Consider the following 16,245-nt stretch of genomic DNA (forward strand, 5'->3'; position numbering starts at 1 on the left):
CCATCCTCACCAGTGTCACCAACTCGCCGGCTCGCCAGCCTTAAAGCAGAGCCACCGTTAAATGGCGAGGCCCTTGCGAGACGAAACGTGTGGGGGGTGGGGGGAAGTTTGGGGGACGACGACTCCTCCCCCACACGAGTACGGGGTTTGCGAGCCGCGACATGCGCGTGCACGTCCCTGCATACCCGGCGGCGTGCGGGACCTGCGGGAACCGCTCACGAGCACGCCGGCGGCACGGCTAGCGTCAACAAAAGCTACGCTCCTACGTAGCGGCATTGCCCGACGAAGCAACCGACGGTCGAACGGCATCGGCCGTTGTCTACAAACCGCTGGATGAACGCCTCCCCCCCCGCCTCCGCCCCATGGCGTCCCCATCCCTCGCGGGGCACCACCGCTGCTACCGCCAGTTGTCAGTCATGCACGTGGATGGATCTCATCGTTCCATCTCTGCGGCGGTCGTCCTATTGGGCGAGTTTTCCCCCATTTTGGCTGCCAGCCCGTCACGGGCCTCATCCTTTTGGCCATCTCATCCCCTCTAGCCATGACGTGCCCTGCCCAAGCCTCAATACGAAGTTTTCTAATCCACATGTTCCTGTAATCGTACAGCCGTCGTCATAATAACAGAATAGGAGTATTGTTTGCGCTGACGCACGAGTCAAAGAGCAGGCGTTTAACACAACCAACTGAAAAGACAACGGGCCTTTAATGACGGACGCTATAAATTCCATGAATCGGGGATGAACAACTTGTAGGCTTCGAAAAGTAGATAGATAGGTGGCAATAAATTGTTGGAAGATATAAATCAGGAATTGGAGGGTGCGATGGGCGGGCCACGTGTGCAGGATGTATGATGGAGGGCGGTCGCCGAGCCTGGCATTGGAGTGCCACTCAGGGGTTGGGAATCGAGGAGGCAAGGCAAAAAAATAATCTAAATCCAGACCACGGTGGCGATGAAAACGGTGGTCACTGAAGGACAGGTGTCAACTTTTGGATCTGGCAGAAGGAAGGGAAGAGATGGCGGGACGCAGAGAAATCAACGACATGACCTCTTGACCTTAACCTCGTTATATTGAGGACGAAAGTAAAAGAATAAAGTTATTCCAGCTTAAGAGCTGCGCTTTCCAAATCCCTGCCCTTTGGGTTGGGATTTGGCATGCGGCAGCACGAAGCAACGCACGTGGGTGTGAAATTTGATTATTCAGCTTACAGATTTTTTTTTTTAAGAAATGGAAACTCACTAAACTCCAGCCAGTGGCTGTGCTCACACAAAGGGGATTACCGCCGAGCACAGAGAGATTCTTGACAAAATGTTCAACGATCCCCGCTGCGAGGCGTACCAACACAACGATTAACGGCAACGACTGCGAGAGATCAACTCGCCCCAGCATCCCCTTCCCCCTCCTCCTTCACCACAAATGACCCGGCGCTTCAAGAACACGGCTGCGAGAGTGCGTTTGTGTACGCGTACGCAAAATGTGTACGTGCGTGTTCGTGGATGGGGAGTGGTATTGCGACAGTCGGCGGCGCTACGCCGTGAATCCGGCGACCCGATTTCCATTCCCGCTCACGGCCGACGACGGTTCCGTTACAGGGATACGAACTTTACCTACGCATACACAGGTAAGTGCGTTATGGGTGCAGCAGCACCATGGGATTACCGCGGAGAGTAGCGCGGTGGGTGGGTGCGGGTGACGTGTGATAATCGCGGGACACCGCTGCGTTCGCCCTATGTACACGCAGGGGCGTGCGTGTGTGCGTGCGTGCGTGCGTGCGTGTGTACGTGTGCGCGTGCGCTGCACCTGCACGTTGTCGATGAGGCCGTAATTGCACTCGTGCTCCTTGCAGTAGGAGAAGTCGTAGCCCAGGTCGCACGCCGCGCCCGAGCAGTTGGCGGCAGAGCCGCTCAGCGCCAGCGAGTCGTTGATGCGGCCCGTGGCGTGGCGCACCGCCACCGCGCCTGCGGGACGCGCCGCACGAGACGGGGACACGGGGCCAGGGGGGGGGGGGGGGAGAGACATCGGATCAGGGATCGGATAGCGGATGTTAGCGTCGTCGTTTGGGTGCCGTGACCCACGCTTAGTGGCGCTGGACCAACGCTGCTCCCCCCCCCAATAGCGGAAAGCGCTTTTTGGGTGCCCTTCGTCCTTCAGATTTAGAAGCTCAGAGAGAAGGGAAATGGGCCAAGCAATCACGACAGAGGAGAGAGACACCCATGAGACAGACATAGAGAATTGAGAGAGATGAAGACAAGAAACAGAGATGGAGTAAGACGAGAGAAGAGCTCCAGGCAGCGTCGGGATGAGAGAGATTAAATCGGCTATTCATGTTCATATTTCTGCGTAAATTAAAATTTGAATTCAACGCGACGTTTGATTCGCCTCTTTTTTTTATGAATCCAGGGCCCCTTGAGCTCACTGGGGCTCTACGCTTTCGCTTGGTTTTGCTGCAGCCCCGGCACCATCGCTGATAACCCGATTCCATCGCTAATGTTCCGCTGGGAGGCGTTCGCTTCCTTTTGGCAATAAATCAGAAAATGGAAACCGATCACTTCAAACAAAAGATAATCTCAGCAGTAATGGCTCTGTGAACTGAGGCCCCCTGACAGTACCCAGCCAACGAGTGCGTTGCTGTTAAACACAACGGGGGAGCGGTAGTGGAGTGGCTCGTGCCCTGCGCTACGAACTCGGCAAACAGTTCGATTACCGCTCGTGGCCAACACCAGCGGCTATTATCTGCACTGGTGCTGGGCCTCCTCTAGGTAAACTCAGCTTCAAATATGATACGTAAATATCACTAGGGAGACAAATTTTGGTCGGGTGTGTTGCTTGCCACCCACCCCCTCGTGTGCCGTGCCGGCCTTCATTAAGTGCTCGCTAACAGCACTTGCCCTAACAGTTGGTTAAGGCTACACAGCAGCTGAATTTGTAAATGGCACTCTTGAGTGTAAGAGGCCTTCTTAAATTGATGCTGGAACAAAATAAAGTGGGGGAGGCAGGGGGGCGAAATAGTGCCGAAACATCCCATCCGCCGAAGAGCCGGAAAACCCTTCGGCGGATTCTGCCTCGAAGTTCGATTAACTTGAACGTGCAGCGACAGCCCCCATCCATTCACCGGAGTGGCCCAGTGCGGCCGTTGGTCCGTCAGTGACACTTCGCAGGGCGGCCTCACAATTCGGAAAAAGTTTGCACAGCTGCGGTTATTACATTTCTCGGTGTAACATTAGACTCCTTGCTACCTCGGGCGGACAATTAACGAAGCTCGTTGAAATTTCCAGGCCTCTTCGTAACGAACGCTGCGCACGCCCCCTGCCCAGGCCAGAGCCAACTGATCGTGGAGCGAGCGGGTGAGCGCAAGGCGCCACTGCAAATCACGAGGGTCTTTTTGCCGCCACGACTCAAGCGAAATCCGCGACACGTTCGGACACGGCCTGTCGTCAGGCAGGATCATCGTTTATAGCCAGGGAAAACTTAATTTCCCTTCTGATTAATTTACGTGCTCTTTTGCAAGCCTGCGCACAGCCAGAATGGGGAACGGGGGGGGGCGGGGTGAGCCGTGGCGTATGCTCTCGAGAGCATGCAGGCGGGTGCACAACTGCACCGGGGAAGGGTTGCCACCTCTTGCGGAAAACAAAACCCGGGGAGGTATCATGTAAAAAAGAAATGCTCCCGGAGGCGGCAGACATACATATATATATATAATGCATCTTGAGTGGTGTAATGTTGTTACGATCATGATGCAACAGACAAAAAAAGACACGGCGCTTTTAAATGGAACATTTCCCCCCGCAGATGCCGCCTCCTCAAAATACGAGGCCGATCCTGGGAAAAACAGGACAGGTGGCAACCCTATGGTCAGAGCCCACAGGTGGGAGGGGCTCAGGTGCGTGGCTACGAAGAGGGGTGGTGGGGGAGCCCACTATTGACGAAGGCCGACGCAGAGAATAGAAGCGCGGGATTTGAAACTAAACTATTTTTTATTTTACCAGGTAAGGCCCACCGAGCTGTATAGCTCCTTTTCAGAGGCGACCCGGTCACAAATTATAGCTGAACAAAGTGGCTTATCACGTGCAAATTTATAGCATCACCTAAAATCGGAGGACTCCGCGACAACGGGGAGAGAGACATGCAAATTCCAAATATGCAGGCGACAGGGTCGGGATCGAACCCACAAACTCCTGCATACCAGGCGAGGTAGTTAACATCTCGCACCCATATTTGGAATAACCGCAAAGTCTCTTCTCCACGCGTGAATTCCGTGCCCTCAGCATAGAATCAAGCTGGGTCCGACAGAGACGGGGAATAACAGCATTTGCGATGTTTACCCCCCACATAATAACAGCAGCGGGCAGGAGGAGCCCGACCGCGTATGACAGCGTGAAGAAAAAATGTAAGCAAAGGTGAAAAAGCTGAGGAGGACAAGTTCTATGGCCAGAAATCCGAAAACTGCCAAACAGGATTTTGTTTAGGAAGCTGTGATGTTCAGCCTCCGAGGAAGATTTGGAAATTACATGAAAACAAATGAATTGCCACGTGAAACGCGACATTATCAATTCCTAACTGGGCCGCAAAAACACCGCGAAACTGCGTCGGGTAAAATATATGAACAACACTAATGACCTTTTTTCCAAGTAATGGGAGCTCGCAGACAAAAACACTGTGTGCCCAACTTTAGAAGGGGGGGAAAAAAAAAAAAACCTTTCAGGCCTCTTCCCCGCTAATGTGTTTACAAGCTCGTAATCGCAAAACCGGGCTCAAGTGCAGTCTCTCTGCCCAGTCGCTGCCAATAAGTGCATACACACACAGCAATTATTTATATATATTACTTTAATTTGGCTCCATTCGAGCACCGAGGATTAAAATTCCTGGTTGCATTGCCCTGTGACAAGCAGGCAAAACCTTATAGAAGGGTGTAGGAAAGTATGCCCCCTGCTGAGTAAAAATAAATATACCGATTGAAGCGTTTTTTTCAGAAGGAAATCTCTGAAAAATGCCTTGTGGGGTGCCGTTTTCAGACACGCGCGGAGGAAATGCTGCTCCTCGCAATTTCCCAATGGATTCATTGTTTCACGACGCAAACGTCGATAGCGCACCAGAAACAACGTTGGAAAATACCACAAACGACAATTCTTGTGGTCTAATTTTTATGACCTTGTGTGTATTTTTTTCTTTCTAGCATGGTCACGTATTTTTTGTATGCGATCATTTACGTACATTTTTAATAAACAATTCTGAACACGCGCAACAATTCTACGAGTCAGATCACGAGTGTAAAAATTCCATTTCAATCGATCGACCGATGTGCATCTCCGCATGCCCAAGTTCCTAGCGAGCCACTCTTGACGCGCACATTGGTTCGCGCGCGTATCAGCGCGTCGTAAAGTGGACACGTCCAACGCGCGTGAACTCCGGTTAAAAGTTAACGTTTATGAGCCATCTGCGGGCCGGCCAAGATACGCATCACTTTTTACAAGCCGTGCTAGGGGGCAGGCAATGGCATTTGAACCCACGACCGCAGAAAGCGCACGTCCGCCCCGTGTTAGCTTTGTTCGTGAGATTCGTTTTCATTATTATTTGAATCGACTTATAACGAGCGAACGGACAACGTCAAGCACCACAATGACTCCGATGACTGCCCAGCAAACGCCAGAGGGCCACACTGACAAGACAGAACGAACAAGTGACAGACTACGGAAGACTGAGGTCATTTAGGAACACAAGATGGAGGAATACCTGAACATCATAATTTATTTCGTGTGTATTTAAGGGCTTTATCGAGTTCACAGATAGGCCGACCTGACTAAGAGTGTTTGACTCAATGTTCGACTGCCTTAGTTGAATGCACATCCGCACGCAAGCAAGCACCCACATATGAAGCCTAACTTGCACGCATGCAGCAGGCTACGTTTTGGAAGTGCCGTGGTAAAAGACACCTAAAACGTGGGGGGGGGGGGGGCATAGCTGAGCGCTGGTGATCTGACAAGTTAACCGGTGAACACGTTTGCAAGGAACGGTTTCGATTGCCTCCAATAAACACTTGCGATCGCCGTTAGCACACAAACAGTAAAGATTAAAGTGTGCCGATTAACGAGGTGCCTTGTGTTTTTGATGGGGGGAGGGGTGGGGGAGAAAGTTGGGCAGGGGGGGAAGGTTTGGCGGTGGGGGGGGGGTGAAAGTCACGGCGCACGACAACGGAGAAAATCCGCGATTTACCGTGGGGGTGTGCGAGTCAGGCTGACCGGGTGTTATAAAAACAATTAAAAAAATTGTAGCGAGAGAGCCAAATTCCCCATCACGAAGGCAGGTTTGACATGGCCACAAAGCAGGCGCGCTCCTGTACGAGAACGGACGACAAAAGCGGGAAACGTTGTGTGGTTTTTAACCCATCCAAAACGCCACTGCAGAAACGGCTCTGGAACTGACGCCCCTCTAACGGATACCTCGCCAAAATCCACAAGATTCCTAATCCTCGTCATCACCATCAACCACCATCTATCTGCCAGTGCACGAATGCCTGTCCGAGGCCCATCACACGCCACCCCTCCCACGGTGATGCGACGATCCACCGACGGGAGTAGCTCCCGCACAACGGGCCCATTTTCGTCGCTCCATCTGTACGGCGAGACATCCTCTCTCGTGCCTGCCGTTCCGTTTGCAGTCTCGACCGCTGGCCATCGCCTAGTCTCGTGGCGTCGTCCTGCCAAGGCTCAATTGACTTTTCCTAACAGGTCGCAGTCAACGCGACGTTCTCTATTCCGCGCCCTCCTCTTTTTGCCTCTCGGTCTGCACCTCCGAGCGTGCAACCTCTCCATGCTCCTTGTAGCACTCTTCCACTCTCGTTCCATTTTCTTCCGTCAACGCTCCACGCCTGTTTCCGATCCGAATGTCGCAGCGGGACAGATGGATGCACTGGTTGAAAAAACTTTCTTCTTCTTAAAATGTTTTAACAAATAAATAAAATCGGCTTGCTACACTTGCAGCACGTCGCTCGCTCGCTCGCTCGAGGAGTGTGCGTGGGAAGAAGCGACGTCCGCTTGCCAAGTGTGGGTCTTTCGCGGCGGCGCTGTCGAGCTTCGTGCGCCCGCGTTTGGGTTGCACCGGCACGTCGCTCGGCACGACGCGGTCCCAAATTCAGCTGCTGAAAAAGCTCCCGGCGCACGCAGGAGCCGAACGTCGGGAACGTGGCACCGGTGACAACCCGAAAACAAATACAAGAGCTGGGCAACACCCCCTCCCCACCCCACCCTGCTGTTTTTTAAACGACCCCTTGCTTGTAAGCATGGCGATGTGTTTACCACCGCTGTTAGTCGGTGCACGGGAAATGAACGAGGAGATAATAAAACCCCAAACGTAAAATCCGGGCGTGACGTCAAACACCGCCCGCGTGAAGAAACGAACGCGCCGGGTGACGATAAACGGACCCCGCGCCCTCGCAACTCTTCTCTCGCGTGTCGTTAACCTCCCCCCGCGAGGTCATGCCTGACCTTTATAAGGAACCGACAAAAACACAACTCAGCTACTGGCAGAACAACAACCACACAACAACACCTCTCCTAACCCAACATCGATGCTGCTAACCAAACTAGCTCACCACCACCGCCAAACTCGACCGACGACCAGACTCACTCACTACTACTCAGTGATTTACTCGCCACCAGGAGGGTATGAAATTACGATGCTCCCCCTTGGTGATCGTAGTTTTGTGGAGCGTTCCTAAACTGCCGTCACCCGAATGGGCCACACGTTGCTGATGAGAGAAGTTAAAACTGTATTCTTAGGTTTTTTCGGTAAAGCTAACAGCGTGTTTCAGCCGCACCGAACCTCACAATAATAATATCCAGGGGCCTACCTTGGCTCCTCCCACCCTCAACCAGTATATATACAAGGACTGTTTTCTTGGAATTTCTCTTACTTGATACAGCTACCATGCTGTAATAAAATATTTACCTACGTGACTTTACCGAAAAAACCTAAGAATATGAATCCTTGCAGTCACGAAAGCTTCAAATCTAGAAGTTAAAACTGGTTTGTGGCCCTTGCCATAGGAATGTAGAATTTATGCCACCGGATGAGAATGCCCGCCCATGCTCAACCGAGCATGGGCGGGCAATCCACTTTGATACCTGACACGGACATCATCTGGATAGGTGAGACAACAGCCTAACATTGACACAGCAGCCGAACATAACAGCTTGAACAGCCCTGAGACTATACCCTGAACACTATCCAACAGCTTGACGACACACCAGTGAAAAGACTGCGCTAACAATTCCAATGACCACATTGACAGAAGCCTAAATACTACACAGACGCACAACCGCCGATGGCTAGAATGCTCCCTTAACAATCTCGCCACGCACCCGACCCAGGCCTAAACAAACAACGCAGCCCAGAGACTTTAAATCATCCCGTCGCTGCGCCCACGTGGGCTGCGAGTGTGCCGCCACCATCCATCACCACCGTCCGCTGCCGGGGCTACGGCCTGGCAGGAACTTCGTCCTGTAAAAACAAAACCTCCCAGTGGCCCTTGACAACCGCTTCGGCTCCAGGCTCGGGGCCTTTTCAATAACTCGCGTGGGTGCCAGCCGCCCTGCCCGCTGGTCTCATTAAGCGGCCTTTCACCGCCCCCCCCCACCACCCCCTGCAAATCAGCGGTGGGAACACGAGGTGGCCATTCTGAGGGATCAGCGGTGTGCTTCATCAGACTCGGCGAGGTGCGCTTCATCAGACTCGGTGGCATGAGGGCAGTCAACGGGAGGCCGGGTTTGTAACGAACCTTGCAAAAACGAACCTCGCTCTCACGCCGTTGCTGGGAGACCTACCTGGTGAAGGTAAAAGCGTAGCTCACGTGGCATAGCGCCGTTGTTTTTAAAGACCGCAAAGAACTGTAGCGACACGACCGCACTACACTAGCTGGCGTCAAACTGTGCCACTATTCGCTCCCTCTCTCCGGGATAGAGCGAGCGAATAGTGCTACGGCGCCTTGTTAGAAGTTCAAATGATTGCTACAGGACACTCACAAGAGGAACTTGAGGCATATTATAAGGAGACGGACAAGGCGAAAGACGGTGTAAACCTCAGGAGATAAGAATGGTGAGAGTAGACTTCAACAGACAAGTTGGGAGAGGGTGGAGTAGATGGTATAAATTGGGCCTTATGGATGAGAACAAACGCATATTATGGTTTCAGTGGGAACATCACCGGTATCACAAGAAGCCGGAGAAGACCGCGAAGTAAGTGACACAAGCAATTTGAGCAACCGAATGCCACCTGGGAGGAGTAGCTAATGCAAAGTTGTTGAGTAAATATCACGGCCAGAGGTACGGATAAGGACGGCCAAGATCACTGACGTCTTTGAGAAAGGAGGTGGCACAGAGAGAGAGCAAGAAAGATTATCACAGCGGGAGCTGTGGCAAGCCGCCCCCACCACCCACACCCCCACCCAAATAAAGCTAATTTTTATTTTATTTTACCTGTTAAGGCCCACTCAGATTTATAACTCTTTCAGCAGCGACCTGGTCACAAATGACAGCTCAACGAAGTGTCTTATCATCACGTGGAAATATATAGCAGCCAAATACTGTAAAATGCATGTTGATTCTAAACGTGGACGGAAAAAACGGGAGGACCCAGAGAAAAATCCACACGACCACGGGGTGGAGAGGGACACGCAAACTCCAAATACACAACAGGCGGCAGGGTCGGGATCGAACCCTCGACCTCCTGTATAGCAGGCGAGGTAGTTAACATGCCACCAGCGCGGCGCCCACCGCTGACGAGAGAACGCTTCCTCGCCCCCCGCTTGCCCGACGCGAGGCGGCCGGCGTTCCACAGGCGGCTCTTACCGGTGCTCATGGCGATGCCGAGGTACGTGATGGTGGTGATGAGGATGGCCAGCATCGTGCCGCGTGGGATGGCTGCCTGGGGGTCCTGTGGGTGCAGAGCGCAGTGGTGGGTGGGGGGGGGGGGGGAGGGGAAAGTTGGCGGCACATTCACCAATTGTTCACAGTCTCTTGATTTCGACGTTCCGATGACAGGGGAAAATGTGTGTGGGGGGGGGGAGCGAAAGATAGGGGAAGAAGTGGGGGGGGGGGCACGGAGGTCGTTCCTCAATCGCGAATGTGGGGAAGGACGGCACAAAGTCATTCCCGTTCATGACGCTTGTGAAAGTTACACAGTTGGGTTTGAAATGCCTTGAAACTAACACCTAAACAGTTTTTTTATTTGACCAGGTAAGGCCCATTGAGCTATGTGGCTCTTTATCAAAAGCAACCGGGCCACAAATGACAGCTCAACGAAGCGGCTTATCGTGCGCATACTTATAGCAGCCAAATACTCTAAACGCACGTTTCTCAAATGTGGGAGGGAAAAACCGGAGGACCCGGAGAAAAATCCACACGACCACGGGGAGAACATGCAAACTCCAAAGATACAACAGGTGTCACAGGGTCGGGATCGAACCCACGACCTCCTGTATACCAGGCGAGGTAGTTAAAATCTTCTAGCCACCGCGGCACAAGGGGGTGGGCGTTTAGCAGCTTGTTCATTCCGCGTTGTTTGCCGCGTGTCTCTCGTTCGCATCGTTAACCCGAAGATGCGTTTGCGTAGAACTTACATTGATCGCACACATGGCTGTTTCGTACACCCACAATTCAATGCATGCATTGGGCGCATTTCTGATCCGTGTGTTCCTCTTGCGGACATCGGTTCGAATGCGGTCGAGGGCGGGACGCATCATGGCTACAACGGTCGATTGCTGCGTGGTCAAGACGGATGACAGAGCGGCAGCCAAAGAAGAAAACACCTCGGAGTCGATGTCACCCCGCGGAGATGGAGCGAGGAAAGCGGGAATTAGAAGGATCGTTGTATCGTGAGACCGTGAGGGACGGCCACAGCTGGAGGACGACTTCATCCAGGCTGATGAGGATGATGATGAAGATAATGAAGGTGATGATGAACCTGCTGAGGATCATGATGATGAATAAGAGGAGGATCGTGACGGCGATGATGGACACGACAATGATGAGGAGCGCGATGAGGATGATGCGTGTGCACGCAGGAGCTCACGGCGAGGTCCCCGGAGATGTTGGCTCCCGCCAGGATGCCGGTTGCAGCCGGGAAGAAGATGGCGAACACCGAGAAGAAGGTTTCTCCGTTTTGGAAATCGGGGCCCATATTCTCCGAAAATACTTTCGCTGCAAGGAGAAACGAACGCACGAGCCTACGGTCAATGTGAGTGTGTGCGCTCGTCGTCATCAACAGAAAACTCACGAGTACGCCTGCTATTCGCGCCCAACTTACAGCGCAAGGCTTTCGTCACCGAAGCCGCAGAGTTCGCAGGCGCGGTCGGCAGTAGATTCTCAGGGGGGCGGGATGACGATTGCGACGTGCGTTTCTCCAACCCGAGCAATTTGCGAGTCCCGCAAATTTGTAACGCGCCGCACAAAGCCCTGGTCTCTGTGTAGTAACGCCACAGGGGCCGTTACCGTCCAATCGGAAGAGAAGGTGGCGCCAAGCCTATGGATGCTGCCTCGGTGTAACGGTTGCCGCGCGCCGGACCTCCAATCCAGAGGGTCGCCAGTTCGAATCCATCTCCCGGCGACAAGCAGTTCATACAATGGGGGCGAGTTTCTTAAATCTCCCCCACCACCTCTGTCCGTCCACCTGCACCACAATTAGTCAAATCGGGTAGGTTGCGTGTGGTGGTGGGGTAAAGTGTGGGTATGGCCCCCTTCTTGCAAGACGTCTGTCCAGCATCAAAGCGTAGGCCTAAAATACCCTCCAGATCTCCCCCTTTAGCGGAGGCCCTTTGGCCAAACGGTGGCATGAGCAAGCAATCGCAGGGCTCCACCTTCACCATTTGTGTGCCTATAACGGGGGGTGAGACCTCAAGAGGCCAGGACAAAAGTCTCATTTGCAAGAGTCACCCTGGGGGGGGGGGGGGGGGGTGGGGGGCACCAAAGTGAAAAAAGCAAAACAAATATAAAATAAAGCACAGCAAGAGAAGCAAATAGAAATGTCGCAGGGCCGGTGGCGGTCCCTCCTGGCGACGGAACGCCCAAAAAGAGCCCCCCCCCCACCCGCGCTCGTCGGCCCGGTCCCACGGCCACCGCCTGCCACCACCGGGCGGTCGCTTGGTGCCGCGACCCTCGGCGCACACAGTGGCCAGCTCTGTCGGAGAGTCGTAAGTCGGTCGCGAAAAAGCGGTCGCCCAGGGCGGTCAACGACCGTCGATTCCCCAAGAGAAGTGAGGAAAGGTAAAAACAACCCACCCCTCGGGCACCGCTGCTGCTGCCTTCTGGGGCCATCGAGGCCTTACAAGAGTTGCTGTTACAGGGCTCATTCCTATCTCCGTGCGACGCCACAAGACCCTCAATGCACTTCCGGCTTACTACCACGAGAGAGCCCAATCTCAACGGATGTCAGAAGCCGAGCCGCATTGAACACGGTTAGTACGTTAATTGCAGACTGCCTGGGAACACCGGGTGTTGCAGTAGGATTGGACCTGGTGTTGTGGGCCCCCAAGATGGGTACAGCAATGGATCCTCGAATCCATATATGGACGGGTAATGCTAGCATCTTAATAATAATAATGATTTATAAACAATTTTTTTTCAGGGCACTATGCATGAAAAGGCAGAAGTGGTTGACATCCGAGCATAGCGCAGCCTCTTTCGGAACCTGATGCAAGCTGCTTTAATTAAATGACGTTGCTGCTGCTGCTGCTGCTGTTTGGCTTGACGGTGGGAGGAAACTGGAAATACCCGGACAAAACCAACGACGCCATACGAAGGGCCCATTGCCCGAAACATCGCCGATTACACAATGGTGTTCTTACGTAGTTTTTTGTTGCTGCTGTGGCCACATCGCTCGTTTATTTTGCGGCGCAAAGAGGCGAGGGGGCATTTAAATAGAGATCCAAGCTTTACCCGGTGGAAACGAGGGCATGGGAGAAGGGGCTGAGGGGGGGGGGAGAATCACCTGACATCTGTTTTACCAGTCAGGAAAAATTAAAAATAGAGCCGCCACCAACCAAGGTCCGCAATATTTTCCGACGAATTATAAAAAAAAAAGTGGATCGTTTTACACCAGACTCCGAAACGCCCGCAATTATATCCAACGAATTTACGGGATTAAATTTTAATTAAAAAAATAATTTACACGTCTGTGGCAATGAATTGCTGAATGAAGGTCTCTCTCTTCTCCGCAGTGTTGTCGGTCGTCGTAGTTGTTGTGAACATACTTCACCACTTTGGTCAGCGTGGGTTGTTGGAGGCGGAGGGGGGGGGGCACGTGCCACAACCGGTTCAGATTTCACCGGTCCACCGATATCAGCCGTGGGCAGTGGGTGCGCTTACCACTGCGCCACCGCTCCCCGTTAAATTATTTACGTTGCGTCGATAGCTTCCACCCCTCGGTTTTGAAATCATTCCCCGCACTTGCCGTAACCTGTAAACATTTAAACTTTAATCTCCTGATCTCATCGGCACATGAATAGCTTCACTGTATAAACTAACGCCATTCATTCACACGTTCACTGGGGCCGATCAGACCTTCATGTGCTATCGCCAAATGCCATTGCGAAATGCCGACGTGACGCAATCACAGACACATTTCGAGCATCCGTGCGCTTCTTGAACGCAGAAGCAATCCCGTCGAATGGCATGCGTGCTTTGCACGAACAAAATTCCGTCTTTGAAAAGTCTTCCCAAATAAGGATGCAGATAACCAACCAGGTGCGAATGATTCTCCTTACAAGTCTCTCAAAATAAATCAGCGCAAGCCTCCCTTAAATGACACGACTTGTGTGTGTGGCCTCCCACATTCTGAGCGCTTCCCCTCTCTCCGCCCGCAGTGAAAATCGACACCGCTCCCTCTGCACAGCTCACCTCTGGTCGCTCTTTAAGATCGCACTCATTACACACAAAGTGCTTGCCACAAATGAGCCACAATACCTTGGCAGTTCTCGTCAAAGGGGCATGGCCCATCACGCAAACTTCGGCCATCCTCGCAACAGCGGCTTGTGGCTCACCATCAAACAACGAAGGTCAACTGTATCGACCGCTTTCAGATGCGCCCTTCCTTCCGATATTAGGACGCCACATTTGAGCTATGGCACTTTCCAATCTAGATTGAAAACTCATTTCTTTATGACTTCTTTTTGTGTTTAGTTTGTTGTCCTTCCCCCGCACCTGCAATTGGCGCGGTTGGCTACTTACGGTGCGAAAGGAGTTCAACATGCATTCGTACATCTTGAGCTGTGCCCTCCTCTCTGTCCGTCTTCGGGGCTTCCATCCTGGCATCCCTTCCTCTTTCCTGTAGATCCTACCCCCCACCTATCTGCCCTTGAATGGCAACGGACTCTACCACTCACCCTTCCCATGGTGTGCCACGGGTAAACAAAGTTTCATGCAGTGCGATTGACGCGATTAAGCGTCGCAAACGAATCCAAGAATAGCGACATTGTACAATGTGGAGAGAATGTCGCACGTCTAGTGGCTGTGGGATCATATAAGCCATCGATAATTCAAGATGTAATTATCTGCAGCCTAGGGTGCCATTCAAAATTTACTTTGTTACTTTCAAAGTCAAGCTTCCTGGTCTTATTCATTTGCCTTTAAAAAACCAAAGCCACTGCAAAATGTACCGGTTGGTCAACATAGTTGAAAAACGCACGACAGTCAACGCACGTACAGAGTCATCGTAGAGGCATGGCCGTAGATAGGAAGAGAGGATCTACGGAGCAACCTGGAGAGAGATTACGGAACCCACCCGGGTGACACTCGGCTGCCGACTTTTACACCCAACGTCACAAATCAAGAAGATAGGTGCGATCCAAAAAAACTGAAACTTCACTTTCCCACGTGGATATTAAGTGGAACCCTAATACAGATGAAGGCTTTCCCTACCCACACCACGCGGGTCACTGGTGGCCGTCTGACCATTACGTCACCATGCTGGCCAATGCGGCAGGACCGGCTCAAACGTAGCCGTGGCCAAAATCGAACTCATCCGGGCCGGAGTTTCACAGCGCAGCGCGCCAATCGCTGTTCCACCGCTCCCCCCTCACAAACCCGTACACGATTCGTAATCACGTCGGATCCCACGCCCGACGTTTGGACGCGTGCACGGCAAGAGTCGATTTTTTAATCGACGAGTTGACCTACGTGCGTGACTACGCCGCTGGTGGTAAACACGCGACGTCCTCTTGGCGCTCACCTTGGTAGCCAAAGTATCCTCGGCTCTTCTTGTCCTCGGTCGGGGGGATGAACGTGCCAATGAGGAAGTTGGCGATGGCCAGCAGCAGGATGACCAGGAGGACGATCTGAGCCTGCGGTGACAAGCGGTCACGCGCACGCGTGTGCGGCTTAGCGCCCGGCATTACCGCGCGATCGTCGTTCGGCGCGCGACGCTACACTCGCCGCCGTGCCCACGCGGCTCGTGCCGTCGCGCACCGTAGCAGCGTGACGCCGACTCGGTTCGTGGAAAAGCGGCTCCCGGCACGTGGGACGAAACGTCGGGCATCGTGGCGAGACAACGTGCGGCAGCGCCACCTGACAAAACGCGTGGGAGGAGCGGTCGCCACGGCGAGCGTCCCCGCCCGCGATTGCGTCATGGCGGTCGCCGCGTGGAGGCGGTCGGCTCGTGACCGGCCACGCTTCCTGGCCGGCACCACGGGCGTCGCGCCCCGCCCCAGGGTTGTTGTTGTTGTTGAGGCATCACCCACGAGGCTTCACGCAGGTGATGAAATCGCGAAGCCGCCACGCTCGCTCTCGCGCCCACGGGTCTCGAGAGCCTCAATGAGCGCCATTCACAGAGACCGCCCCCTGCACCCCCACCCCCACAGCAGTGGTGAAGAAACCTTCCGTCGCGCGGCATCCATTACTTCGATTCCAAAAAGCGGCGATTATTCTCGGGGTGAAAACCCGGCCCGAGTCGACGAGGCACGAACGCCGCATTGTCTCGAGCGCATCCAGTTGTATTCGTTGCAGCAGAGCAGCCGTTTGTCACTCCACTGCTGGATGAGGACCTCCCCAGGGGTTGTTTGGCTCGTGAGTGCGGGATAGTGAATGCGACGAGCATAGAAGCGCTGTAGAAGAATGGGTTCTGCTGTCCTGCGTCCTCTGAAGTTTAGAGCCTAAATAGACACCTGTCATGTGCGGAGATTTCCCATCCAAGCACCATCCAGGCTCATGCCTGCTTAGCTTCGGAGCTCTGATGAGTGAGGGGGGATTCGGGGCGATTTGGT

At 53.3% G+C, this 16,245-nt stretch overlaps 1 protein-coding gene across 3 annotated transcripts in view; it reads right to left on the reverse strand.

Moving 5' to 3' along the window:
* LOC144731599 (solute carrier family 12 member 1-like) overlaps positions 1-16,245 on the reverse strand; it is a 129,692-nt gene that overhangs the window by 33,706 nt on the left and 79,741 nt on the right. For all 3 annotated transcript variants that reach the window (XM_078612775.1, XM_078612773.1, XM_078612774.1), the window contains exons 8-11: positions 15,216-15,327; positions 11,064-11,191; positions 9,842-9,926; positions 1,800-1,957 (exon numbers count right to left, since the gene is read on the reverse strand). In XM_078612775.1, coding sequence (XP_078468901.1) covers positions 1,800-1,957; positions 9,842-9,926; positions 11,064-11,191; positions 15,216-15,327 — 483 coding nt within the window. The remainder of the gene's footprint in view (positions 1-1,799; positions 1,958-9,841; positions 9,927-11,063; positions 11,192-15,215; positions 15,328-16,245) is intronic.

The sequence above is a fragment of the Lampetra planeri genome, chromosome 39, assembly GCF_965212315.1.
Source record: "Lampetra planeri chromosome 39, kcLamPlan1.2.h2, whole genome shotgun sequence".
NCBI lineage: Eukaryota > Metazoa > Chordata > Hyperoartia > Petromyzontiformes > Petromyzontidae > Lampetra > Lampetra planeri.